We start from the raw sequence: 26,628 nt of genomic DNA, 5'->3' as shown, positions 1-26,628 counted from the left end.
GCGCGACGCGATCGCGAAAACAGCAAACAATTAACACCATGCCGATGTTGTTCACAGGACAACAAGAGTAAACGATCGGGAGACTCTTGTTGTCGTTATCGTTCCCCTCACACGGTTTGTTTCTCCGAATTCAGCGTTTTTGCTTCACAACTAAAGCGAGCAGTTTACTTTGTGTGCACTAACATGGACTCGAGTCAACCAGTGCCACCACTGGCCAAGTGCCACAGCCTACAGCCAGATCAACTTGTGACACACATCTGCAGCACGTCTGAATTCGTTTCATGCACAATACATTTGTACCTTTCAATTGTGTCTGTTTGTGCGTCATGCAAATAAACCTTTGAAATGAATGAAATGACACTAATATTTCACTAGTTTTGTAACATCACATGTCGTTACCGTAGTCTGTGTCTTTTCTCTGCGAACAAACATTTTAGAGTTGGTTGTTATATACAGTCTGTATAAGTGTGGTTAATCTAATAAACATTTGTAAGGAGATGGCAGTTACTGTGAATGTACAGCAGTTACACAGTGATTAGTAATAAACAGTAAATGGCCTGTATTTATATAGCGCTTTACTAGTCCCTAAGGACCCCAAAGCGCTTTACATATCCAGTCATCCACCCATTCACGCACACATTCACACACTGGTGATGGCAAGCTACATTGTAGCCACAGCCACCCTGGGGCACACTGACAGAGGCGAGGCTGCCGGACACTGGCGCCACCGGGCCCTCTGACCACCACCAGTAGGCAACGGGTGAGGTGTCTTGCCCAAGGACACAACGACCGAGACTGTCCAAGCCGGGGCTCGAACCGGCAACCTTCCGATTACAAGGCGAACTCCCAACTCTTGAGCCACGATCGCCCCAGTCAAACAGTCAGACAATGACCCTGACTTTCTCATTCAGTCTTGTAGATTGAATGCACCTTCTGTGGAAAATGGTACCACACAGTGTGTGTGGACTTCCCCTGTGCAGAAGGCGACTACAAATGTTGTGGGTGCTAAATAAACAGAAAAAAGTGATCCCTGTTGTCTTTGCTTACTGATTGTTTTCAGTGTTGACAAGCCACATTGCTGCCATTGCATCTTTCAACATGTTTGTGGGTAGATTTGGATGTACCAGGGGTAAGTGCAGCCACTCAGCCTCTACTCAATGTCATCATAGCAAGTTAATCTAGTAGTGGGCTATGGTAGGCTTGGTATTTGGCCACAGGTGGCAGCAGTGGACTGACCTCCATTTGAAACTGCTCCAGCTGCTGTGTGATAGTGGATCTGCTACAAATTGAAGATCATATGGAAGTTTTGGAAATTAACCCTTGTATTATGTTGAAAAACAAAAAAGTGACATTGATTTTGTTGCGGGTCATTTTGACCCATACTGTGTAAATCCACTCAGAATTGTCAAGAAACTGCAATAAAACAATAGCACCTTTATTTTCCATCAGATAAACATGTAGAACATAGACATACAACAGTGACTTTCCATAACTATTTTAGGAACAATTTGGTTTTTTGTTCTTACAAACACGTATTTTGAACTTGCCCAACGTTCTCAGTTTTTCAATGCTCAACATTTTCGATTTTGTCCACATGATGGACAGAATGTAACTGTGTGCTTTCTGCAGATGTACTTCTTGTATTTCTCACAAAAAGTGCTTGTTTTCAAACAGGAATCTTCCTAACTAAGATTTAAAACAAAAGATTTCTACGTCTCCTCCAGTCTCACAAACAGAACCAATCGACACACCTGAGTCACTGACTTTCTTATATCCACTCACTCTCACTGGCTCTGTTTATTACTAATCACTGTGTAACTGCTGTAAATTCACAGTAACTGCCATCTCCTTACAAATCTTCATTGGATTAACCACACTTATACAGACTGTATATAACTACCAACTCTCCAGCCATGTTGATGGATTGCCTATATTGGCTGGAAATATTAATTTCCAGAGAAAGGACACAGACAGACGATGCTTACAGGATGTGATGTGACAACACTAATGAAATATTGACGTGTCATATTTGTCCAAGGCGTATTTCATTGTTATGGAAAAAGAGAATATTAAAATCATGATGACCAATTGGAGCAGTGATTTCTATGACTTTGTGTATATAATTTGGAATTTTGTACAAATGTAGGCCAATAAGGAATATATGATATCATTTCATTCTTTTCAAACAGACACAATTGAAAGGTACAAATGTATTTTGCATGAAACAGTGGGTTTAACAAAAACAACAACATTATCAGTACCCTCAGGTGAGGAAGTACCTTGTTCATGTGTGGTGGCAGCTGGGGACCTATGAAGCCAACACTGTTGTGAGGCATGGTGGCGATGGTGCCTGGGCTCACCACTGGCTGGGGAGATGCCTGACCAGATATGCCAGCGTTATGGTTCAAGTGGCTGTAGTCCCCAGTTTTTCCCACATCTGTGCACCTGATGACATGGAAAAAAGAATATTAACCATGACAAAGCATCAACATTATAACATTAGGTTATAATAATACATTTTCTACAAGAAAAGTGAGAATAAACATGTCTACATTATTAAATAATGATGGGAAAAGTTCTACTGAAGGAATAAGCCTAGAATGTTTAAAAATACCGATGTTTACTCACTTGATGTAGAAGAGGACATAGGCCTGCTGGTTGAGAACAGTGCTAATGTCACTGACTGACACGGACGAGTCATTCATCTGAAACCACTGCTCATTGCTGGCCTGTGAGACAGAATGAGAGAGATGTGACACAGCAGATTCAGTTTCTGAATTGAATTTGAGCTAAAAAGAAGAATCTTATGGTTATATAGGGGTCTTTTTTTTCTTTCTTTCAATGCATACAAAGTAGTTTTCTGCTGAAATGTGTTGTTTATGGTGTTTGTTTGTTTGTACTACGCAACAGCAGCATTCAAACAGATTCGGGCACAGCCAGTACCTTAATATAGCAGAAATAGTGTCCAGTATGACAACTCAATCCAGAGTGAACCAGCACAGCATACAGCCTGTAGAGCTGGGGCTCCCCGTGGGACTGCGACATGAAGGGCCGCAGATCCAGATGCTCCAAATACTTCACATCCTGATGACCACCAAACAAAAAAATTCAAACATTACATGCAAATATCCTGTTTTATAATAAAACAAAGCATCTGTCATGTATCTTTATGACTTAAGCAGACACTATTGGCCATTTGCCTTTGTGATTTTGCCTCCACTGAAGTCTGCAAAGCGTTTGAGTGAGATGGTGAGCACATTGGCGCTGCGATGGATTGTAAATCTTTTTGAGGCCGTTACCATTTTGTTGCACCTGAAGGAAACAAACATTCAGCTTGTTGACAAAAATCACACCTAAACACTAAAACTCATCATGGTTTGGCATCTCTTTGCACATATTCAACTCTGTATATTTTATATATTTTATTATTATTATTATTATTATTATTATTATTTTATTTTATTTTTTTACTATTTAATTTGTAAAAATGTGTATACACACACACACACACACACACACACACACACACACACGTAGGAAAATATTTAGTATACACATCCAGAAATGCATACACTATTATATATTGTACATATATTTATTAGTTTCAGGTTGGCCATTCTTGTATTTTGCTCGTTTGTGTTGTTGTGTTTGCACATCTCTGTTGCTTGTGGGGCTCGCACACAAGAATTTCACTCGCATGTGCTGTGCCAGTGTGCCTGCACATGTGATGTGACAATAAAAAGTGATTTGATTTGATTTGATTTGATTTGATTTGACTTACTTGGTGCATTTATAAGCATTTTCGCCACCCAGCTGTTCTGGCTTGACAAACTGCTCCAGAGCTTTGGAGACATTTGGAGCAGTCTATATGAACAGAGAGAGAGAGGAAAAACCTCACACTCCATAATGCAGAGAATACATAGTAGCAACGTCACTTTGAATGTTGTCCAATTACCTTAATTTCCAGAGTGATATCCAGAAAAGGGTCAAATGTATCTGAGACAGCTTTGCAGTTTAAACATTTAACTGAAACAGAAATCAGTGCTATGAGTATCACACAAGCTGTAAGACATAAAAAGACAAATAAAAGAAAAATAAATCAAACCTTAAAAAACAGTGACTTACCTCTGGATCTTAGGTACCCGCCAAACACTTGATGGATGAAAGAGGTTGCCTGCGTTTGCCTGTCCAATCTATAATAAAAAGATAAAGCACAAAAGTTAACTAATAAGGACAGTGCAACAATTAACTGACTGACCATTTATTTTTTAGCATTTTGGAACCAGACAATCACTTTACAGTATTCAAGTAGCAGAAAAGACAATAGGAGGAATTGGAGCACGATTAATTACTTAAGAGGCCATCTGCTGCTACACGGGAAGAATTGATTTGATGAGAATTGACACTTTAGGTTCTTAAAAAAATAAATGAATTAATAAATTATTTTTAGGAGTCTAACAAGAAGCACAACACTCAGCCCAGTGCATCTGTTAAACGTGTAGTTTTGGTTAAATGTGCACATAGACTTCGAAGCTCTATAGTAACACATAGAAAAACCTGGATTTTCTGAATTTTGCTGCTGCAATAATAGCACTAATGCCATTAGGGTGAATAAGAGATGACCTGAGGGGTTGAGTGCTCCTGCTCACACTGCTTACCCTGTTGCCTCAGAAGAAATCTATACTAGACACTAAGTCTGGCAGCTCTCTGCCATAATCCCAGACACCTGTTTTACTACACGTTTAAGCCGCTTCTGATCTTTTCAAGCCCTGTTACCAAAACAAGCTACCACACCCAGTGTAAGAATACTTTCTGTGTTGGAGCAGTCAAGTTCATTAAAAAACTTGATATAATAATGAGGTATTATATCAAGTGGCTTGCCTAGTATGTAAACTGAGGTGTCAGTCAGGCAAGAGACTGAGGAATCTGCATTTCTGAAAAATACTCTCAGCAATTGAAGCATTAATAGTTAAAAGGAACTAGTATAAACTGCACTTCCTGAAAAACAGGATAAAGGATTTATTTCATATTCTCCTACTGTCACGGTGTTACCTCTACGTAGCTAATTATGGATCTTACTACATAATAAAGTGCAAACACTGTCAAGCCCAAGTAAAAATATTTTTGTGTGTTTAACTTGTTTAGAATGCATGCAATGTAAAATGACACTCACTTGGTTCCAGGTAAGCAGGACCTTTGCATAGCATCCACTGTGCACCGCAGGAATTCATGAGCATCTTCCTGGCTTCCATAGCAGAAGTGGTTTGCAATCCCTGTGTGAGGGGAACGAGGAAAAACAGAACCAAAAAACAAAGCAGGAGGTGAATTATTGTAAAGGATACCACAGTTAAATGCAAGTTTACACTTATTTAAAAACAGAATTCAAAATCCCTCCAGATTATTTCCCTCCAAAATTACAAAAGGTAAACAGTCACACAGCGCCTCCTATCATTAAAATATAGGTAAACACTTTGCACAGAGCACAGCAACAACAGTCATCCACTTACACCCAAGCTCATTGAGTACACCAATGGGCTTAATGACATTCCCAGAGTTGGTAAAAACCTGAATGATGTGGTTTTGCATGGTACACATCATACAGAACCCTGGCTCATGACCTGCAGCAGAGACAGAGACAAAATACTGAGTGAGTAAGGAGTGATACAATGTGAGAATCAGCGCAGGACTGCGTAACACCACTGTTGGTGAAATAAACTTACATGTTTTGGAGTGCTCCCGCGTCAGCATGTAGTTTGCTAAAGGAGGGGTGTAGCTGAGACACTGCAGGGCTGAGTTGAGGAAGCAGGTGTTCCCCATGTTCTGGAGGCCTGCACCAATGAGGTGAACCTGGGCCCAATTTAGGCTGAGCCGATCTGGTGAGAACAGCACCTTCTGGGGCAAGTCAATTCCATCGCCACTGCTGATCACTGACACACAGAGCCACAATTATTACTAAAAATCTGTTTCAATACATTTTAAAAAGGAGATAATTTAATGCCACCTTACTTATACAACCACACACTGGCACATGGCAAAGTCATGTCAGGACATCACAGTAATAGCTACAACTATTAACAGTTATATAATGTGATTCTGGCCACTGTGAAAAACTCCTAAACAGCCTCAGGAAGAAAGATAGGACAATTTGCCTTCTCCTTTGTTTCTGCTAAACAAGTTGGGCTGCCGGTCTTTATATAAAAACAGCAATTGCATCACGAGCTGAAGTGACTGATCATGCAAAGCTGGATGCATTACATAACTGGATGAATGAACGGAGAAGGGAAGCAGCAACACAACACCCACAAAAGCAGTTGTCAAACTTGTGTGAAAGCAGAAGCAAAAAGATTAGCTGTACGTTACTAAAACCAATTCTGACAAATATGGGTAAATAATGGCTAAAAAGTGTGGTTCCATATTTGCTAAAACTGGTTGGAAAACTATTCTGTCTGACAATAAAAATCTTCAAACAGCTTAAAAAGACATTTTGAAAAAAAGCCAGGCTTTGCTCTGACCTTGGTCCTTGGGCTGGTCCTCAGAGGAGGGTGTACTCTGAGGACCAGCCCCTTGGTCCTTGGGCTGGTCCTCAGAGGAGGGTGTACTCTGAGGACCAGCCCCTTGGTCCTTGGGCTGGTCCTCAGAGGAGGGTGTACTGTTGTACACAGCAGCTCCAGGTCCGAGTCCGGCTGACTCGTGGTCAGACTTTTCTGAAGATCTGTCAACTATGGTCATTGTTCATAGCTGCATTAGGAACATAGACACATACGTTTATGAACTGAAAACAAAACAAAACAAAAAAAACAACAACAACTCATTGTTATTTTGGAAAAAGGGAAAGGGAAAGAAAACTTAAATACTACATCAATCCTACACTGGTTAGGTAGCAGTACAGTGAGTTTGGACAACAACAACTAAATACAAAAGCCACATTAACAGATTATACCCAATTTCGCTGTGCAAAAAACTGCACAATGACAATAAAAAGCTCTAAGTCTCTTATAGCTTATAGTTAAATAACGCTATATTAAACACTGCCCTCATACCATCGCCTAAACTTTCAGCAAACAAGTATCAGAAATTGTGTTAGATTGGATGATTTGTTTACATTCAAAAACAGACTAGCATAAGTGAGAGCCAAATATTAGTTTTTGACCGTTTGTTTTTATTTGAATCATCTTGTCAGATTCCTTTTAAATAACAAACACCAGTAGACAAGAGTAACTTTCGACATCTAATTTAACTCTGTCCAACTAACAAACTTAAAATATCGACAAAAATTAGTGTTTAGAAAACTCAAGAGGGGAAATGCCAGATAACCCACTCGACCGAGGAAATTTTCAAGTCGGAAGCACGTTTACAACAGAAGCAGCTGTTCCCTCCCACCTGCTCTTACAGAGTGGCTCACATTGGCTAAATGACGGCTGCTAGGCCTTTAACACGCAGCGTCGCAAAACCTCAAGAAAACACACAAAAAACCCTGATCATATCAGACGGAGAGCAAGTTGAGAGCTTACCAGTCTTGTCGAATTCCGAGATGGACTGACGCGCACTTAAAGAAGATGCAAAAACCATGGAAACCACATAAACATATTTGTACATTAACATAAAGCTGTTGTACACACACACACACACACACATATGAAGAGAGAGAGAGAGAGTATGCATAGTATGCAAACGGCTACCAAACAGCCATCATAATTCGTCATACAATGAGAACAGAACAAATCAACAATTGTTATAAACACTGTTATAAACACTGAAAAGTTATAAACACTGAAAAGAGTAAAACAGAAATAGAAACAATGTCCTAGTCAAGAAATAACAAAAGGATTCAAAATTACCGTCATTATTTCTGATCTCGCTTTAATCTCGGTGCACATCACTAAATAAACAGACAGAAATAAAACTTTGTTTTGTTGTCACAAAAATCAGGTCTGTGTGAATGATTAATTGTCACTGTCATTAAGCATATTTTATAGAATTTATATGCAAAGTAAACAAGCTGTGAAAAAGAGACCTAACTGGAAAGATTTCAGAAACTGTGAAACTTGTAAAATATGTGTACACACACACACACACACACACACACACACACACACACACACACACACACACACACACACACACACACACACACACACGTAGGAAAATATTTAGTATACACATCCAGAAATGCATATACTATTATATATTGTACATATATTTATTAGTTTCAGATGTAGCCATTCTTGTGTTTTGCTTGTTTACATTATTGTATTTTGCACAACTCTGTTGCTTGTGAAGCTCGCACACAAGAATTTCACTCACATGTGCTGTACCAATGTACCTGCACATGTGATGTGACAATAAAAGTGATTTGATTTGATTTGATTTAACTGGAATCACTCCAAAGTAGTGGGTTAAAAAAGGGGAACAAGAGTCAACAGTCTACGTTTCACCCTTTTTAGGATTCCTCCTCTACCCGGACACACCTGCTAAGATGGAGACCACATCACGTGAGGCTTTCTGCTTCAGGCCTATCCCAGACCAAGATCCAGGCAAAGGTCAACAGACTTGGCTCACCCTAGAGAGTAAACTCATCATGTCTGTATAAAGATAAGACTCATTTATGATGGCACGCAAGGCTGTGGCTTTCTGTTCAGTGCATGTGTGTGTCTTGGAAATGGTTTGGGCAGTGTGCTATGAGTGAGAAGGCAGAGATGGTAGAGATTATAAAGGTGATTTTGTGATTAAAGCTTAGATTAAAAAAAAACCCTACACTGCCATTAAACTGAAAAACACTGTAATAAAGTATTTAATACCTCAAATAGAACATAAGAAAGACCATATAAGGTTAAATGTGAAAATGCTGTTATAGACACAGAGCATCTGGAGGAGTGATATTGTTTTCTCTGCTGTGCAGTGAAATTCCTGCCACTCTTACTCACAGACACAGGATTGGATTGCCCTCAGCAGTAATTATTTGTGTATGTGTTCCCGTGTCCTTCACACAGCTCTGCGACATCCAAAGCAAATGATTTATATTCATAAGAACATTTCATCTCATTTATGTATAAAGTATTATTCTCTCAAGATTAAAATGAAAAAAGCAAATAGTGTAATACATGTAGTATGATCAAGAAAGTAAGAAAGTTTATTTATGGAAAGTGTGATTACTGTTGATGAAATTCTGCCTTTAGCAAAGTTCTGATTACCCTTCAGCAGGCTGTAACACACAACAGGAATCTCACCATTCTCCTCCTGCATCCTCATGATAAACAGGAAGAGGAAACAGACGCGAGGACAGAGAAGTGAGAGGGAATGAGCAAGAAGGCAACCGTGATCACATGTCAGCAGCAGCAAAAAACGAACAGGAAACAGCCCAGATGCAGTCTCAGTATCAGAAAGACTTCCCTCCCCCATCCTCCTGCCACAGGAGGCGGACACCTGCTTTCCCGCAGCCTGACAACATTGGCATTAACCCTGCGTTCAGGTGAGAGGAGGTTTATCATCATCACAGTGTCCTTCATGTAGGGAGCAGCTACTCTGTGTCTGCGTGCTCTGATTCTTCTGATTCACAGGATCAACTTCAGCACGGTCCAAAGAGAGACTTACCCAGGCTGGCCCATCGTGAATGTCGGGTACGGTGGAAGGCAAAGACCAGCTAAGCATGACTTCTAAGCGGCAGTGGAAATCATCTTGCATGTTTGCATACATGCATGATTAATATTAAATGTCAAAGTCATATTTAACAAATGCTTGAAATTTGTCTTGTCCCAGCATGTATTCCCAATAATCATACAGTAATAAACACAAACCAGTGGAAAAAAGCCTCAGTTTTCAGTGTGTTTGACGTATATGTGTTTGCACTAACTTCATTGTCTCTTCGTATAAATAACACTACAATTGACAGCTTACTACTCAGAACATACTTGGAAATAAAAGTCAGTTCTGCCTCTTGTTTTTTTCTGGTACATTAGAGAATTACCTTTTAATGAAATAAGAGATTCATTTCCCGTCATCTTTCATATTGATGACTTCAGAAATACTTGTGCACAGTTTAAGAATCCACCCAGTGACCCATAACCGAAAGCTGATTGACCTCACTGGGCAGGACCGAGGATCAGATGGCTGAGTAAGAGCTGAGTAAGCATTTGATTCAAATTCCTGAGTTGCATGTATATGGAAAAAGGAGTAAATGTGTTTGAATACTGAGTTTTCTTCCCTCAAGTATAAATCTTGCACAACACATCATTACCAACTCTGAAAACAGGGGTCACATGAGGCTACACTGGAAAACTACCCAACTTGGGAAATCTTAAACATGTTGCAACACTTTGACAAACAGTAACACCTTAGATTTCAAAACAATGACGAATTTTATTGTTTATGATATAATCTGATTTACATTTTTTAAAAAGAAATGGGGCTGACAATGTGCTCTTAAACTTATGCTTTTTTAAAAACAAAACAAAACTGCAAACTCATTTTACATTGCGAGTCACATATAGCCTTTGACATTGAGTGGGCCGGACCAGCGAAACTTCCCTTTCTGTCAGTGAAAAGAAGTTTAACTATGCATTTAATCCCTGGAATATCTTAATATCAGAAAAAGAAATGCAGTTTTGTTTGTCTCAGTTTATCTACATGATAAACAACATTCTGTAGTAAATGGGGAAAAAAGTCTGTTGGGACTTAAATTGCAAGAAATAAAATTTGAATTGTATATGTGGGGTAATAATATTTATGATAACTGTATAAAAATACAGTTCCGATTTCCCAAAGCAATCCAATTGGACTCTTAAGCAGTGATTCTGGCTGCTGGCGCTCATGTTTGACATGATGGATGTAAGTCTCATTTGGCTGGACACCACCCGTATTGTAATTTTTTCGCTAGAATAAAGACTTGTAAAAAAAAAAAAAACCCCAACAAAACACAACAACCCTACTTTGTCATTCCTGAGACTTCCCTGAGAAGAACTGAATATGACAGCCACAGGCAGAGTCCTGATTACCATACAGTACAATCTGAAGAATATCAGCATACAAAAAAGTAACCTTTCACACAAACAGTTATCCAAGTCACACACTCATTCACTGTCCTCCTTTGAAAGCTGAAGTGCTGAAGTGCAGCCACATGCTTCATCTCCGGTCCCGGTGCCTGCTCCTGTCTCCGTGCCTGCGGTCATCCCACTCTCGGCCTCTGTCCCGGTCATCTCTCCTTCCTCTGTTGCCCCACTCTGCTGTTCTGTGTCGGTCCCGATCGTCTCTGGCTCTCCCGCTTGGTCTGTCCCACTCCCTCCCTCCACCACCACCACCTCGTTCCTGCACCGGGTCTACCCCGAGATTGATGGGTTTACGGAAAGGCCTGTCCCTGCCGCCGAACCGCAGCTGTCCGGATTCCTTTTTCCCTCCAAGCCCGCCGCCGAGCCGCCGCGGCACCCATCCTTTAAGAGTCCTCTCTTGCTCAAAATCCACGAACACTTCATGCTGGTCGACCACCAGCTTGTTGGCGTCCCGGTGTTCCAGATCTACTGGCGTTTAGATCAACTGGCGTTGGTCGAACAGATGTGTGGCAGTCTTGCGTTTCAGTAGCTCCTACCGACAAACCAGCAAAAAAAGCCAAATGTGTCATCTGTGACACTTGTGAGGTTATCTCAAACACACTCCGTCAGTCTTGATGCTGTTGAACAACAAAATGTTTAAAAATGTGGCGAGTTTACCTGGTGATATCCTCGTGCGCGACGCGATCGCGAAAACAGCAAACAAGTAACACCACGCCGTTGTTGTTCACGGGACAGCAAGAGTAAACGATCGGGAGACTCTTGTCGTCGTTATCGTCCCCCTCGCACGGTTTATTTCTCCGAATTCAGCGTTTTTGCTTCACAACTACAGCGTGCAGTTTACTTTGTGCACTAACATGGACTCGAGTCAACCAGCGCCACCTCTGGCCAAGTGCCACAGCCTACAGCCAGATCAACCTGTGACACACATCTGCACCACGTTTGAATTCGTGTCATGCACATTTGTACCTTTCAATTGTGTCTGTTTGTGCGTCATGCAAATAAACCTTTGGAAAGAATGAAATGATATCATATATTCCTTATTGGCCTACATTTGTACAAAATTCCAAATTATATACACAAAGTCATAGAAATCACTGCTCCAATTGGTCATCATGATTTTAATATTCTCTTTTTCCATAACAATGAAATACACCTTGGACAAATATGACACATCAATATTTCATTAGTGTTGTCACATCACATCCTGTAAGCATCGTCTGTCTGTGTCTTTTCCCTGAAAATGAATATTTCCAGCCAATATAGGCAATTCATCAACATGGCTGGAGTTATATACAGTCTGTATAAGTGTGGTTAATCTAATGAAGATTTGTAAGGAGACGGCAGTTACTGTGAATTCACAGCAGTTACACAGTGATTAGTAATAAACAGCCAGTGAGAGTGAGTGGATATGACTGTTCCCACCACTAACACATGACCATAGGCCACTACTAGATAAACTTGTGACACATCTGCACCTGCTGCTATGATCACATTGAGTAGAGGCTGAGTGGCTGCACTTACCCCTGGTACATCCAAATCTACCCACAAACATGTTGAAAGATGCAATGGCAGCAATGTGGCTTGTCAACACTGAAAACAATCAGTAAGCAAAGACAACAGGGATCATTTGTTTCTGTTTATTTAGCACCCACAACATTTGTAGTCGCCTTCTGCACAGGGGAAGTCCACACACACCGTGTGGTATCACTTTCCACAGAAGGTGCAATCTGCAAGATTGAATGAGATTGTCAGGGTCATTGTCTGACTGTTTATTACTAATCACTGTGTAACTGCTGTACATTCACAGTAACTGCCATCTCCTTATAAATGTTTATTAGATTGACCACACTTATGCAGACTGTATATCACAACCAACTCTAACATGTTTGTTTGCAGAGGGAAGACACAGACAGACTACGCTAACGACATGTGATGTTACAACACTGGTGAAATATTAGTGTGTTCACGACATTTTTCGTATGGGCAAAAGTATTGATATCAGGATGGTGATTCTTATGTGTATGTCATTTGGCATTTTGTACAAATGTAGGCTGATAATAAATACATGATATCATTTCATTCATTTCAAAGGTTTATTTGCATGACGCACAAACAGACACAATTGAAAGGTACAAATGTGCATGACACGAATTCAAACGTGGTGCAGATGTGTGTCACAGGTTGATCTGGCTGTAGGCTGTGGCACTTGGCCAGAGGTGGCGCTGGTTGACTCGAGTCCATGTTAGTGCACAAAGTAAACTGCACGCTGTAGTTGTGAAGCAAAAACGCTGAATTCGGAGAAATAAACCGTGCGAGGGGAACGATAACGACGACAAGAGTCTCCCGATCGTTTACTCTTGCTGTCCTGTGAACAACAACGGCGTGGTGTTACTTGTTTGCTGTTTTCGCGATCGCGTCACGCATGAGGATATCACCAGGTAAACTCGCCACATTTTTAAACATTTTGTTGTTCAACAGCATCAAGACTGACGGAGTGTGTTTGAGATAACCTCACAAGTGTCACAGGTGACACATTTGGCGTTTTTTTGCTGGTTTGTCGGTAGCAGCTCCTGAAACGCAAGTCTGCCACACATCTGTTCGACCAACGCCAGTTGATCTAAACGCCAGTAGATCTGGAACACCGGCGGGCCCGGACCACAGATCGCTCCTCTTTGTACTCAATGAAGGCATATCCTTTGGAGAAACCCGTGACAATGTCCCGGACCAGCCGGAGCCGCTGGATGCCTCCGTACTTAGAGAACACTTTGTGTAGTTTATCTTCGGTGGTCTGTGGGTTCAAGCGGGACACAAAAAGCGTGAGCAGTGGGTCTCCAACGACGCCTTTGTTGGGCTTGTACCGGGCACCCATGGCCCTCCAGACCGCTCGATCATGGGGTTCCACGTCTGTGCCGTCGATGCTACCAGCTTTCAGCGGGTCGTACACCTTCGCTATCGGACTCCAGTCAGCCATTTTAAACTAGAACGATGGCACAGGAGACTGGCGGGCTTTACAAACAGTTTTCAGGGCTAATATTTCTCTGCATTAGTCGCCAATTACGCGTTAAACCACACCAGTACCGCTGAATCTATTCACTCTTCCAAGTGCATCAACAAAAACATTCCGTAATGAAACGGGGTCCAGTGTGTCACATTTTAAAGTCCCCCTACTCGCCCGACTAAGGATACTAGAGTTCCGCTGTGCTAAGATACTTAGACCAACTTAAAACTTAAATTAAAAATAGATAACGTAGATTAATTATAGCATCAGTCGACAAATTTGCAAGTATGAAGTAAGGTTAATTATTATTAATAATAAATAATACTTTTTATAAAAATAAAAAGTTTATAAATAAAACTTTTTATTCATTGCACAATACTGTCACTTTTTTAAAAAAAATAATAATTTTATATAATTACACCATAATCAATAGCATAGATAGTGACAGATTAAAGGCAATAGCATTGTTGTGTTATTAAGCCATTGGTCTAGCATGTGCAACCAGGACACCGATTCCTTGATTCTACAAATCATTCTTCCATAATTCTTTTTGACAGTGCTGGTGGAAAGTGCCTTAAAACTTTTACAGATGTTAGACTGAATCGGACATTGCTAGAAAAAATATTAGAGCCCAACCTGATTCCCTCACTGTGAGAGTCACAGCATCCTGTCAGTGTATGTACTCCCTGATTAATATGGCAAGGAATGGCTTATTTGAATGCCGCTTTTTTCACATCTCTGTAGGTCAGTCTTTTTTAGCTACACCACAGAACTCTCAAATGTGCATTTATCTTGTACACAAAACCCTCACAGCTATACCATACCATCGACAGTCAGCTGTGGACACTCTCTTTCAGCATTTGGTTGCTGTGCACTACGTTTCATTTTGGAGTCATGAGGGACATGTCTCTATTTCTATGTCCAGGACCAAAATATGTTGGTTGTAACAAGCGGTTATTTGAGTTACTGTTGCCTAATAAAATGGGTGGTAAGTGTATAAAATTATCTAAAAAGACTGAATGTCAAATGCTATCCAAGATCCAGGTGCCTGAACACTCTTGGGACAATGCATTACAAAAACATTCTTTAATAAAACACTGAAACCACAACAGCTTCTGCTCCACGGTGAATAACTTCTTACAAAAATTGTGAACATGCTTCACTTCATTTTTCTGTACAGTTCCATCTGATACACATGGTACAGTATCAAAAGGGTTTGGAAAGGTGAAACAAATTCTTCTATGTAGTTTATTTAAAAAAGAACTTTTGCTGCGTAGATGCATCTAGTCTTGTTGTTCTAACAGCATAAAAATTATACATAAAGGTTGAGCAGGTGTGCTCTTTAGCTCTGCTCCAGATTCATCATTTTCTGAAAGCCTTTACATATCCTCCACACTCCATTTATAGGCCGCTTCCTGCACAGCCTTTTTATCTGCCATCCTCTGGTAGCGTTTCTGTTCAAAACCATTTGACCTGCAAGACACAAATAAAATAACCCTATTAATTATGATACGACAAGCTAAAAGGCCAAAGACAATCCATTCAATTAGGCGCAAATTTAATATAGACGTGGAAAAAAATGATCACAATTTCTTTACCATTAATGTGCAAAATGACAAACTGATGTGTGTATTAAAAACATTCAATATTAAACTACAGTTCTGTCCTCAACGGTTTTCCTCTGTCACCGATGCACAAACTCTACCTGTCAACTCCATCCCAGCGGTACCCCGGTGGAATATTGAACCGGTTTGGAGGTGGAGCAGGGCCTTTATATCGAGGTTTCTCTACAAAAAATCAAAACAAACATACAAATAAATAAAAATACAAACAGTAGCAAAAACAAAACTGCTGCTATTTAAAAGCTTCTTACAAGGATTGACCTGGTGAAATAAAATAAAGTCATAAATAAAATAAAACATATATAATGTTAAATACCTTGTGTTTTTGTGCCACGGTCCTTTTTACGCCTGAGCATTGCAGCCATAGGATCGCCTTCTCTTTCCTGTTCTCTCAACATGCGGTCAAGATCCTCATCGTCACGGTGACGTGCCAGTGGCTTCTGGGCTTCGTGCAGCGCGTCCTCAAGTTTCTGCTGATGCATCTGGCTCTGTGCCAACCTATACATACATTTTAACATAAACCATTGAACCACTTTTATAATTTTTTATGTGGATATAATCACATAAACTGTGATATTTGAAATGATCATGCACATTTACCCTTTTCCCCACTGAGCGTATTTCTCGTCTCTTGCCGCTTTTTCACCAGACTTAAGTGTTGTTCAGACTTAAGTGGGTTTTATACTTTCCACATCTGCGAATCTTCTTGGGTGTCTGTGAATTTCAATTACAATGCACCAACTACATATGCGCGTAGGCAGTGCAGTTTAAAGAAGTATAACTGGAATGATTACTCAGTCGTTGGGTCTCCAGTGGTCCGTGTATAATCGAGGCTTTAAAATATCTCATCATCTACATCTCTCCATGCTACCCTGTCGCACCTGGAGCACCAGGGGAGCTACACACGCCTCCTCTTTATTGACTTTAGCTCTGCCTTTAACACCATCTTTCCTCACAGCTGGTGTGCAAGCTGTTAACCCTAGGAGTCCCATATTCCACCTGTCTATGGATTAAGGACTTTCTGACAAACCGTACACAAAGGGTTACGGTGGGCCCCCACATCTCCTTTTTTTAAAAATCAGTCTTTTGTAATTATATTTAAACTTTTTCTCTTGACACCACAGGCTAAAACTTTATCATACAAAGTAGAAGCTATATATGAACATATTCCAGAAACACCACCATCTTCTCTGGGCTAACGCTTATTTGAAATGGACTGAGGCAAAGCAGAAAACTGCTCTGTGGTCAGACTAAAGCGGAGACACACCTTTATCTGGTTTGTTATCAGTGCTCAGCTCAAAAGTTTGAATCTCCTGGGGTGCGTCAGTGCCTGTGAAATTAACAGCTTACACATCTTAAAAGGGGCCGTCAATGCTGAAGGTTTTACAGCAACTTGTGCTCCCAGATTGTCTTTTCAGTGAAGGCCTTGGATATTTCAGCAAGACAATGCCAACTACTCAACCAGTATGGCTTCACAGTAGAAAAGTCTTGCAGTCCAGACCTTTCAGCAGCTGAAAACATTTGGACATTATGAAATAAAAAAATATGGGGCTGTTGAGCAGCTTTAACTGGTTATATTTGCAAATCACTGCGTTCCATTTTTTGTTTCAATTTCTCACATCGTCCTAACTTCTTATGTAATTTGTTTTATTCTACAGATAAAAGTTAGGCAGTCACTAAAGTTTTGAGTTTATCCTGCTGGAACTGTGAGTTTCAGTAGCACATTTTTTGGAAGAGACACACTAAAAATAGTTACGATAACATCTCTTTTACAAAAACAGCTGTAGCTCTCAATGCCACACGTGTATCTCTATTCTCTGAGAAGTGACTACTGGCATTTCTCACGCAAACACCTGCAACATTTCAGGCTGAGGAGTTACTTCCAGTAATACAAAGAAGTGAGCTTTGATTTCATTTTCAGGACTAGTAATCGACCACGTGATGCTGCTATCTACATTCTTATTTTTCACTGAAAAAGAAAAGAGGAAACCAAAAAATAGATAAAACTGGATTATACAACTCGAGACAGCTGCTGAAACCAGACACCAAACTCATTTTTTGTTTACACTGTCTGTCTGAGTTCAACCATCCCTCTGTCTGTGACGTGCTCCTTTTCTTGCCCTCCCAGCGTCCGTTCCCATGACCTTGTTGCTGACACTGGACTGTGATCCATCATTTATCTCGACAAATTGGATTCTCTGATCGCTGACTAACAACCCGAGCGGGACCAGAAAGAAGCAGAGTGATCTGTCTGATCACCACCCAGAGTGCTGCATACCAAATGAAAGCAACATCCATGTTCATAATCTACTCAGCAGTGACCCTTCGACTATAAGAAGAGGAGGTATACCTTTACAGCTCCAATCTGTTCCTTCCGAAACTTCTCGAGTGGTGAGATCAAAACATCATCAGCATTTTGGATCTAAGAGATGAAAACAGAAAATGCAGTCAGCTCAGTGTGTCATATCGAGTAAATATCGAGACAAGCAACATAAATAAAGCAACAGCTCCCATGAGGGCTTTAGCGTCTCACTCAAAATAGCTTTTATCAACTGGTCAGCAGAGGCTTGCCTTTTATTATTCTGAGAGTTTTACCTTAAAACAGGAAAATTTAATTCAAAATATTTCAAATCAATATGCTAACAAGACAATCTATCGAAAACTTCACCAAATTGTTGTATAAAAGCAAATTTCTGGTTGAGATTTACTCTATTTACCTTGTCAATTGTAAACTATTTAAATGGAAATTATTGAGAACAGAGGTAGCAAGGTATGTATATTTGAGCAAAGCAAATGATCTGAATAATCAAACACCTTTTAATGCCTACACTTTACCTGCTGCTGACATAACAAAAAAAAAACAAAGCTTAAGCTTCATCACCTTGAAGAGCTGTTCAAACATCACAGTAACACCCAGCACAAACATTTAGTTATGATTTCGTCATGCTTGGCACATACAGTACTCTGCCAAAGCCTCAAGCCATCTCACATTCCTTTATATTGTGCCAAAGCCAGACTTTCTGAAGGTCTTTTAAAGCTTTTCTTTTGACATCGGCTCCTTTTTCACACATTTGCTATCCAGTCTTTGTATCTGACCATTTGCAAAATGACAATTATCCCAAACAAACTGCATACCTGGATAGAAAACACACAATGAAACACTATTAGTCATGGATTGGCCTCCCCACAATAATGTTGAACCTGGACTTCAACATCAACAACAACAGTGTGAGATTAGAATGGAACAAAAGGCAGCCAACATCCAAAGGATAAAAAGAAAAAATCTGATTGTCCTTCGAGAAGCCTGTAGAATTGTTCCTGAAGACTACTTGAAGAAAGAAAGCTTGCCAAAGAGAGTTCAGGTCTTGTTGAAGAATAAAGTTGCTCGGTGGTGATATCCAATTTTGACTATAAGGTTTGTCAGAAATGCCCTTTTTTTTTTTTTTGCTTTATACAATGTATTCCTGTTGTCCTAGAAAAAGATAAAGACATGAGGGGTGGCTCAAGACTTTTGCACATCACTCTATTTAAAAACACTAGACATAAAACTGTTTTTTTGCCAGTAGTCATTGAAATACTGCAAACCAAAGAGCTCTGATGCAAAGTATTTCACAAAATATTGGCCAACACTGGCCTGTTTCATCAGAAAAATTACAGTAAAACTGCTGTAACATTTCTGCTGGTTGAGTTGCTGCAGTATGTATGAGAAACTTGTGAGTGAGAGGCTGTGGTACAGAGGGGTTATCAGAACTGAGGACTCTGGTGTTTACATTAGGTCTCTGCCCTCTTTAGTCAGGAGTCTATATATTGCAAATGTCGGTCAAATCTTACTTTGTTCTGTCTCAGTTGATTTAAGCATCAGACTATAAATATACCCCCACTCCCACATCATGACTCCACTTTCACTTTGACTTTCGTGCTGCCCTAATACCCCAAAAGAGATCTGGTTTCTTATTACATTCAGCTGGATGAAAGTGAAATCTAAGAGACTGAAGTCCATTGTCAGGTCACAATAATGGTCTTTTTAGGTTGGACGGGTAGGTATTTCAGAGGAACTCATTTGCTGGAATTTCCCTTAAACATAATAATGATAATAATGATGTTGTTAGAAGGGTTGGAGTAGTGCCACATTAAGTGGAAAAGCATGCAATCGAAATGCGTGCACACACATACACACTCACAAAGAGAAATGGGCAGTCAAACACACACACACAGGACCCTTATATGGACTTTCCCAGGCACTGGGGCTGTGCTCACGCTCACAGGGGAATTGGCAGAATAGGTTCCACATGGTGCCTCTGTAACCAGACCGTGCTCACAACCACAAAGACACACACATGAGGTTGCATACTATGCACATACATTGCACATGCGCACAGGTTTGCCTTCACACAGACTGTGCCAGACTCGAGTCACCCTGAAACAAAGACCTCTGACTGATGGAGGTTCTCTGAGTCAAAGACATTTCCCAAATTGCCATGGTGCACAAAGTGCTGTCGGTAAAACGTATTCACTAAAAAAAAGAAGAAGGTGTGAATCAGACTTGTGGGAACTGGACTGAAGTAGGAGCTCGAGGAAGTGACAGTGGCTAAGAATGAGTTCAGCTTTTAAACAGAAATCCTGTACATAGTAACTAATAGGGCTGCTCAATTAATCGAATTTTAATCACGATTACGATCTGGGCTTTCAACGATCATTAAAAATGACTGAGCCGATTATTAGCCCCTCCCTCATTTATCCGCGACACCTTAAAGGCCGGTCCGTAAAAAGTATTGTCGGGCATAAACTGGTCCGTGGCGCAAAAAAGGTTGGAGACCGCTGATTAAGAGGACCCGAGGGAAGCTCGGAAAGCTAAGCAGAAGTTATTTGGAGAGGAGAGTGACTGCCGTTGGTTGAAAAGAGAGGTTAAAAAAAACTTCAGTGGTGTTGCACACTATTTTATATTATTTTTTAAAGTCATTGTTAACCCTTTAAATCCGGTCAGAGCAGCACGCTCCCTTTTGTGTAACGATTTTTAAATCCCTGTAGAACCTGAACCGTGTAAGCTAGCGCAATAATTTGTTTTGTATATGAAACCGGAGGAGTTGTACTTACATCTTATGCCATCAGCTTGTCCTCGGTCACGGTTTCCTTCCACATATAGCTTTGCAAAAATTGCATAAAAAGCGCTTGCAGGAACAAAAACATAATATTCCAGAAACATGCTTTGCCGATCCGATCAGCTGTTAGTAACACTTCCCACAGTGAAACAGACATCAGCGCGAACTATCGCATGTCCGCCATTTCCTGGCCGAAACTGGAAGTGACGTCATTTTCGCGGAAATGTAGTTTTTTACTTGTAGGCCTTAAAAACCTATACTGGTCATGTTTGACTTTTCTGAATAGTTTCTGAGATGCTTAGAACTCAAATTGCACTGCTGGAAATAGTTTATTTTGATGCACCTGCTGTTTTCTTTGCAAATTTGCATCATAGGATTGTTTTTTTGTTTTTTCTGCAGTGTATATAAAAATTGGTGTATCTCAAAAATAAAACTATGAAGACACTCAAAATAAATTTCCTGTTGTTGTAAACTATTTTTTGCAACTTTTTTGTATTTAAAGTTTTAAGGGATAAACCTCTTAAATTTCTCCAAGTAGAAATATATGTAAAAAACAAAACAAAAACTATTTTCAATTTTTTTGTAGTTTATTGCACTTTTTTGCAATTAATGTAGTTACTATGGACTTAATGCATACATATTATTAAAATATGGGCCATATCAGTTGTATAGCAACTTGAAATGCTCCCACAAATGGCACTACAACATGTAAAAAAATAATATAAGCTCTGGCGGACTTAGTTCTATGGTAGGTCTTAAAGGGTTAAATAAATATCGTCAAATAATCGAGATCTCAATTTCAGTGAAAATAATCGTGATTATCATTTTTGCCATAATCGAGCAGCCCTAGTAACTAATGACTTAAATCTTAATCAGTAATGGTGAATAAACATGTTTTTTTTTTGTCCACTTGGGCTGGTGAAAAAGTTGTGAACACATTTACAGTCACATATTGGGTTGATCATTAGCATTCATTTGAAATTGCTTTCTAGCCTCCTGGTGATCCTATTTTTAATATTTACTCCTTTTTTGGTCAGTGTATAGTAGTTAGTAAGGTAATGTACAGTGAGATGGTTTCAGCTCGGCCAAAATGACACTGAGAAAGAACTGAGAGGGAACCAAAACAGGCTAGTTTCAGTTCTCTCGTGATAAAGTTCTGCAGACCTGAAGGAAGCCTCAGATTCAAGTGGTATTTTTTCCCTTTCATGCTGCCACAGTATTTTCAAATTCTTACTATTAAAAAAAAATTACAGGTGCTTAAAGATGGGATGCACTTGCTGCTTTCTGCTGCTCAACAGGAGACATAGAGTGCGAACACATTTCTGGTTGGTTTAGACTTTGGTGATAGCAGTTTGGTTAATTTTTTTAAGAGATGAGCATAGTCAGCCAGAGAAAGATGACAGGTATAAATATCTACAAGAACAAACATCCTACAGTTAGTTATCAATGTATCAAACTGCTACCAAGTCTGTATTTCTACGCACCCACACTCAAATACAATCACACATTTTCTTACCAGACGTTTTCTCTCCTCTTCCATGGTGCTTAAGAGCTGAGAGAACTCCTTTAAAGACTGGGCTGCAAAATAAATAACACATCCCACTGCTGTAACAGGCTTTGCATATCTTAAATATTGTGCAAGCTTGTGTAAAAAGTGGCATTTCTGTCTCACCTATATTGACCTCATCATCAGTCTCTGCATCTCCAATGCATTCAAACTGAAACTCCTGCAGAGACTGTGAGAATCGCTGTACAGCAAGAGAAAGACCTGAGGAAGACAGGTAGAAGTTCATTACGTCAACTAAAGCATTGTTAACAGCTGGATTACGGGTAACATCTTTAACTTAGCCTGTTTAGCTTTTTGCACAAGTTGCCATCAGCGGCCACCTGAAATGCTCCCTTTGTTCTACAGGTTGCAGGGAAAAATCACTTATTCCATCCTGTAATAAACCATTAATATATTTTCCTACAAGTCTCTTCAAGTGTGATGTAAATGAAGTGCCACACCCTGCAACAATCTCCTGTGTGTTTACGTGTCCAAACAACACTCCAATAATAGAGTTTAATACCACAGTTTATTCTCTAAGGCACACAAAATACTTGGCTGCATTCTGTCATTAACACACCCTGAGATTGTTGTGCAGGGCAGCCGCTGAGAAAACATCTTAATCATACCACTCCACTGCAAACTGGTAATAAAACCATTAAACTGTCATTTATATTTCTATCAGTGTACACCAGATTACTGCAAAAACTTTGTTCAGGTTGAATGTATGAAAACAACAAAACAACCACTTCATTCTGCACTCGATTTGGTGTCCAGGACTGTTTATGTCCTAGACTGCATTCGTGCAGAAAAATGTGCTTAATGTGCTTATTCTGATGAGGGTTTGTTTGGTGTCAAATAACTTGCTTTTGACTGGTTTTCAGGTTATTTCACATCTGTGTGGTCACAGAGCAGTCAAACACCTTGTGTGTTTAAGGTGACCCCCTCGTGTTCCCTCAATCTTACAATTCAACACTGTTAGGCACACACTTTTTCCAAAGTATGGCTTTTTACTTAGAGGCTGCACCAAAAGACATCATTTCATCAAGGTTCTCCTGAAGTTAACATGTGGAAATCACCACAATAACACAAACATTGGAGACTTTTGTGAAGTATAAACACAATAAAATATACAACTACAATAAAGACTCGAAAACCCTTAATAACTGTGTAAAACTAGTGGTAGGTGATTCTCAAGAGGTTTTTTTTTTTCAGCTCAAAATGAGATGTGCCATTTCATGGATGAACTAAAACCTAGATTATTATCAGAGAAATCATCCTCTGAACAGTTAACAACAGTTTTAAAGGCTGCTGGGATTTTTTTTTTAAGAGAGAGAGGATGCATGAGAGTAAGACATCTAATGCGAAAAAGTACACATATTTACTTAGCAAGAGATTTGGAAAACATTCAAATAAAATATATCTCTCTTTCACTGATTTACTCTCAGCATTGGTAATATGTCCCACATTGTCCCTCACAAGCATACTTCTTGTCCTATATTTACTGTTTTTGAAGTCTGGTCATGCTTCTTTTAACAGAGGTTAAAACTCCAGCAACACTTGTGGTATTATTGCTTCACCCTGGTGAAAGCTGCAAGCTGAAATGTGGTGATCAAACAATAAAATTGAAGCTTCAGCCTCTTTAGACTTCATGTTCTTCTTCATCCAGTTCGGAAGTAGGTAAGGTTTTCTGACAAACCTCTGCCTTGTTTTGACCTTGTGTGTATACAGCTGGCAGCGGCAGGTGATGACCTCAGCCAACAGGTGAGCCAAAAACCCCACCCCCCCACCTTAATCAAACACTACAAACAACAAGGAGGTATATGCTGTTTGAAAGCTGTCATCAGGACAAGAATATGGCACCCAGTCAGTAACCCAGCCATGTGCCTTTATACTGTCAAATGAAGGTGTCAAAATTAATAAACACACAGTCATTAACGCGATCTTTGGGGGCTGACCTGTACTATGTAAGGTTATTTGATGGTGAATGCCATGAGACTGAGCAACCTTCTTTAAGACTTTCTTTGCATAGCATTTGCGTGTTCCAGTTATTTCCAACCATTTAATAAATACAAGGTATTCTGGGGCTGGCGTTTAAAAAAAATTGTATTCAGGAAAAACCCCAAATGTGATAATAATAAAGATTCATATGTGCAAAAATGTGAATATTTCCAGTTTTCCTCTGTTTTAAAGAAATTGAGAGTTTAGTGCCTTTAGGTTTAGTACTAATACCCAAGCAAAACAAGCTAAATTAACATTCTTCTGCCACTTTTAAAAAAAATACCCACTGTTTATAGAAAAAAAAAATCAAAAACATCACTGATATAGTTAATGTGGACATGGTCTTTTTATATATTTTCAGTAATCTAGCCGAAATCAGGTAACACCCAATAGTAGCTTGGTGGGTGGAGGTTAGGCGGTGGTCCTGCTGTTTTGGGCCCTCAAGGCAGTTGTCAGCTGTTTGCTGCTTTCTGCTAGTTAAAACCTGTATGTAACAGCAGACTACAATATTGTAAAGGTGACCTACATCAACAAATTAAGGTGAACAAATATTATTAATTATTAACTCGCGCAATAGCTGCTGTGTATATCACAGACCTACACTGTGCATAACACTGTAACTACCTTCCAAACTGTCCTGCTCATACTACACACACAAATGAAAAATGAGACACTCAAGGTTCAAGTCCCTACAGTGGTTCTGTTTGGAATGATACCCAGAGGACTTCCCTTTGGATCAGGTTGCATAAATCACTGCAAACTGTAAAGCACATTCGCTCCCAAGAATCAGCTATTAATCAGCGCGTACTTACTTTTAAGGGCAGATATGAGCATGTTTCCATCTTTGATGAGGTCTTTTATGAACCTGTTGGTTCGCTCCAACTCTATTTCATGGCACTGCAGCCGCTCTCTGAAATCCGGGCTGTCCAGGAAAGAATCACTGAACTCCAGCGTCGGCAGACCCATCGCTAGATTAATACACGCCGCTAATTACGAGAGAACAACAGCACGACGCCTTCTCTGCCTCCTCGGCGAGACACCAAACGGTGTTTCAGTGTGCTCCGAGCAAATTTCTCAGAAATTTCCTCCAGCTACTCTTTTTCATGCCTTTCTTACTTTTTCCCCAGCAGAACTTCCGGACACAAGAACACAACAGAGTCTCTGATAGAGAAGGCTTGGCTAAGCTATACAACGAGCTCCATGCAGCTTCTCTCCAGCCTTCTTACTGTCGCTACTTTCATATAAGGCGTCGCGCTGACTTCTTATTTACTTATTAGGTGAAGCAAAGCGGACGTACGGCCGTGCAGAGTAACTAACAGGGCTTAATGTTGGTCGCACCAAAGAAAGAAGTCGGCAAAGACTGGCTAACTTTGTCTACGGACGGATCCTAGTCTTGTTACTATGGGAACGGGAGACTCCTGCTGGCGCGTGCTGAAATTGGTGGAAAACTTGGCAAAGAATACAAATGGGCCGATAACTCTGTGATCCACAGGTTTTTAACAATATGAACACCAGCGGCAGCAACAACAACAATAATTTTAATAATAGAAAATACTCGAGCAAATTTTTAAATAAATTATTTTCCTATGAATAAATACTTAAATAACACAACAGCTCAAATTAAAGTCCTGAAAATCTGTTTCATTTCAGCGCGAATTGTCAGTATATTCCGGGTGAAGTGAAAGCGTTACAAGGAACTGAGTATGTCAGCTGATGTGTTAAAGGATTAAAAAGTACCCTGCCGTTTTTCCCTTTTTTTCTCTTTTTTTTAAACCCCGTTTTCCTCACAGACAACTAGAGACGCCTAGATGTACTGTACATCGATGAGCCACCTCATTAACTACATAACTACAGGGTAACTAACACTGATTGCCTGTTACAATGCAGTGTTCATCTGGGATACTTTGGGTGCTGGCACTGGGTGGTGTTTTGACACTTACCAACCCACCTGGACATTGTTGCAGACCAGTCATGCATCCCATCGCAGTTACACTCCCCAGTAACAGCAGCCTCTACAAGTGGATGAAAACCAGACCACAAAAACTGCTCAACAAAGGTATTAAGCTACTTTCCCCAACAAAACAAGCCCACTGAGAATCCAGAGCACACCTGATCTATGGAGGTCCCAGGCAGCCAACAGGACCTAGAAACCAATCCACTGTTAACATCCCAGTGGTAGACTCCAGGAGAACACGTCCTACTGTATTTCAGTACCCCCAATGCATGACAACTAATGTGACCAGATCCAAATAAACGTAGGACCAAATAAATGTGGGACAAAGTGCAGTGACTATAAGGGAGAATGACATGGACATGTTAC

General features: G+C 40.1%; 5 protein-coding genes across 7 annotated transcripts in view; 1 reads left to right on the top strand and 4 right to left on the bottom strand.

The window, feature by feature from the left end:
- LOC308386827 (uncharacterized protein) overlaps positions 1-6,738 on the bottom strand; it is a 63,594-nt gene extending 56,856 nt beyond the window's left edge. The window contains exons 1-11 of the mRNA XM_080866633.1: positions 6,513-6,738; positions 5,721-5,927; positions 5,508-5,618; positions 5,174-5,273; positions 4,126-4,193; positions 3,956-4,026; positions 3,782-3,864; positions 3,201-3,312; positions 2,944-3,084; positions 2,629-2,729; positions 2,280-2,445 (exon numbers count right to left, since the gene is read on the bottom strand). Of these exons, the coding sequence (XP_080722759.1) occupies positions 2,280-2,445; positions 2,629-2,729; positions 2,944-3,084; positions 3,201-3,312; positions 3,782-3,864; positions 3,956-4,026; positions 4,126-4,193; positions 5,174-5,273; positions 5,508-5,618; positions 5,721-5,927; positions 6,513-6,729 (1,377 nt within the window). The 5' untranslated portion in view covers positions 6,730-6,738. The remainder of the gene's footprint in view (positions 1-2,279; positions 2,446-2,628; positions 2,730-2,943; positions 3,085-3,200; positions 3,313-3,781; positions 3,865-3,955; positions 4,027-4,125; positions 4,194-5,173; positions 5,274-5,507; positions 5,619-5,720; positions 5,928-6,512) is intronic.
- A 1,656-nt stretch (positions 6,739-8,394) lies between these two features.
- On the top strand, positions 8,395-10,281 carry LOC308386825 (uncharacterized protein). Of its 3 annotated transcripts, none has more exons than XM_080866630.1 (3): positions 8,395-8,540; positions 9,259-9,469; positions 9,558-10,188. In XM_080866630.1, the coding sequence occupies exons 1-3, from the start codon at positions 8,477-8,479 to the stop codon at positions 9,655-9,657; spliced, it is 375 nt and encodes a 124-aa protein (XP_080722756.1). In that variant the 5' UTR covers positions 8,395-8,476; the 3' UTR covers positions 9,658-10,188. The 3 variants fall into 3 exon arrangements, 2 of the variants coding, with proteins under 2 accessions (XP_080722756.1, XP_080722755.1); XM_080866629.1 differs by having other exon boundaries at positions 8,418-8,567; positions 9,558-10,281; XR_013969853.1 differs by having other exon boundaries at positions 8,424-8,580.
- Positions 10,282-10,823: 542 nt separating this feature from the next.
- On the bottom strand, positions 10,824-14,191 carry LOC308386828 (U11/U12 small nuclear ribonucleoprotein 35 kDa protein-like). The gene is made up of 2 exons (XM_080866634.1): positions 13,683-14,191; positions 10,824-11,507 (listed from the first exon to the last, which is right to left on the bottom strand). The coding sequence occupies exons 1-2, from the start codon at positions 14,011-14,013 to the stop codon at positions 11,119-11,121; spliced, it is 720 nt and encodes a 239-aa protein (XP_080722760.1). The 5' UTR covers positions 14,014-14,191; the 3' UTR covers positions 10,824-11,118.
- Positions 14,192-15,111: 920 nt separating this feature from the next.
- LOC308387133 (uncharacterized protein) overlaps positions 15,112-26,628 on the bottom strand; it is a gene marked incomplete at its 5' end in the record, with an annotated part of 100,033 nt that continues 88,516 nt past the window's right edge. The window contains 3 exons of the mRNA XM_080867031.1: positions 15,112-15,513; positions 15,746-15,827; positions 15,979-16,160. Of these exons, the coding sequence (XP_080723157.1) occupies positions 15,420-15,513; positions 15,746-15,827; positions 15,979-16,160 (358 nt within the window). The 3' untranslated portion in view covers positions 15,112-15,419. The remainder of the gene's footprint in view (positions 15,514-15,745; positions 15,828-15,978; positions 16,161-26,628) is intronic.
- On the bottom strand, positions 16,155-25,693 carry LOC308386822 (rho GTPase-activating protein 42-like). The gene is made up of 5 exons (XM_080866624.1): positions 25,121-25,693; positions 22,434-22,529; positions 22,278-22,339; positions 18,013-18,084; positions 16,155-16,376 (listed from the first exon to the last, which is right to left on the bottom strand). The coding sequence occupies exons 1-5, from the start codon at positions 25,272-25,274 to the stop codon at positions 16,314-16,316; spliced, it is 447 nt and encodes a 148-aa protein (XP_080722750.1). The 5' UTR covers positions 25,275-25,693; the 3' UTR covers positions 16,155-16,313.

Source organism: Rhamphochromis sp. 'chilingali' (genome assembly GCF_963969265.1).
Source record: "Rhamphochromis sp. 'chilingali' genome assembly, chromosome: 19".
In the NCBI taxonomy this organism is placed as follows: domain Eukaryota; kingdom Metazoa; phylum Chordata; class Actinopteri; order Cichliformes; family Cichlidae; genus Rhamphochromis; species Rhamphochromis sp. 'chilingali'.
Note: the sequence above shows the minus strand (reverse complement) of the source record. Positions and strands in the feature narration are given on the sequence as shown.

What these genes read in the sequence shown, in the direction of transcription:
- LOC308386828 (XM_080866634.1), bottom strand. Translation starts at nt 14,013, where the DNA reads ATGGCTGACTGGAGTCCGATAGCGAAGGTGTACGACCCGCTGAAAGCT. An exon ending in TGTGGTCCGGGCCCGCCGGT is followed by an intron (nt 11,508 to 13,682) that starts GTTCCAGATCTA and finishes AAACGCCAGTAG; the next exon opens with ATCTGGAACACCGGGACGCC.
- LOC308386822 (XM_080866624.1), bottom strand. Translation starts at nt 25,274, where the DNA reads ATGGGTCTGCCGACGCTGGAGTTCAGTGATTCTTTCCTGGACAGCCCG. An exon ending in GCTCATATCTGCCCTTAAAA is followed by an intron (nt 22,530 to 25,120) that starts GTAAGTACGCGC and finishes TGTCTTCCTCAG; the next exon opens with GTCTTTCTCTTGCTGTACAG. An exon ending in AACAGATTGGAGCTGTAAAG is followed by an intron (nt 16,377 to 18,012) that starts GTATACCTCCTC and finishes TGAAATTCACAG; the next exon opens with ACACCCAAGAAGATTCGCAG.
- LOC308386825 (XM_080866629.1), top strand. Translation starts at nt 8,477, where the DNA reads ATGGAGACCACATCACGTGAGGCTTTCTGCTTCAGGCCTATCCCAGAC. An exon ending in GACTTGGCTCACCCTAGAGA is followed by an intron (nt 8,568 to 9,258) that starts GTAAACTCATCA and finishes CATGATAAACAG; the next exon opens with GAAGAGGAAACAGACGCGAG. An exon ending in GGCATTAACCCTGCGTTCAG is followed by an intron (nt 9,470 to 9,557) that starts GTGAGAGGAGGT and finishes TCTGATTCACAG; the next exon opens with GATCAACTTCAGCACGGTCC.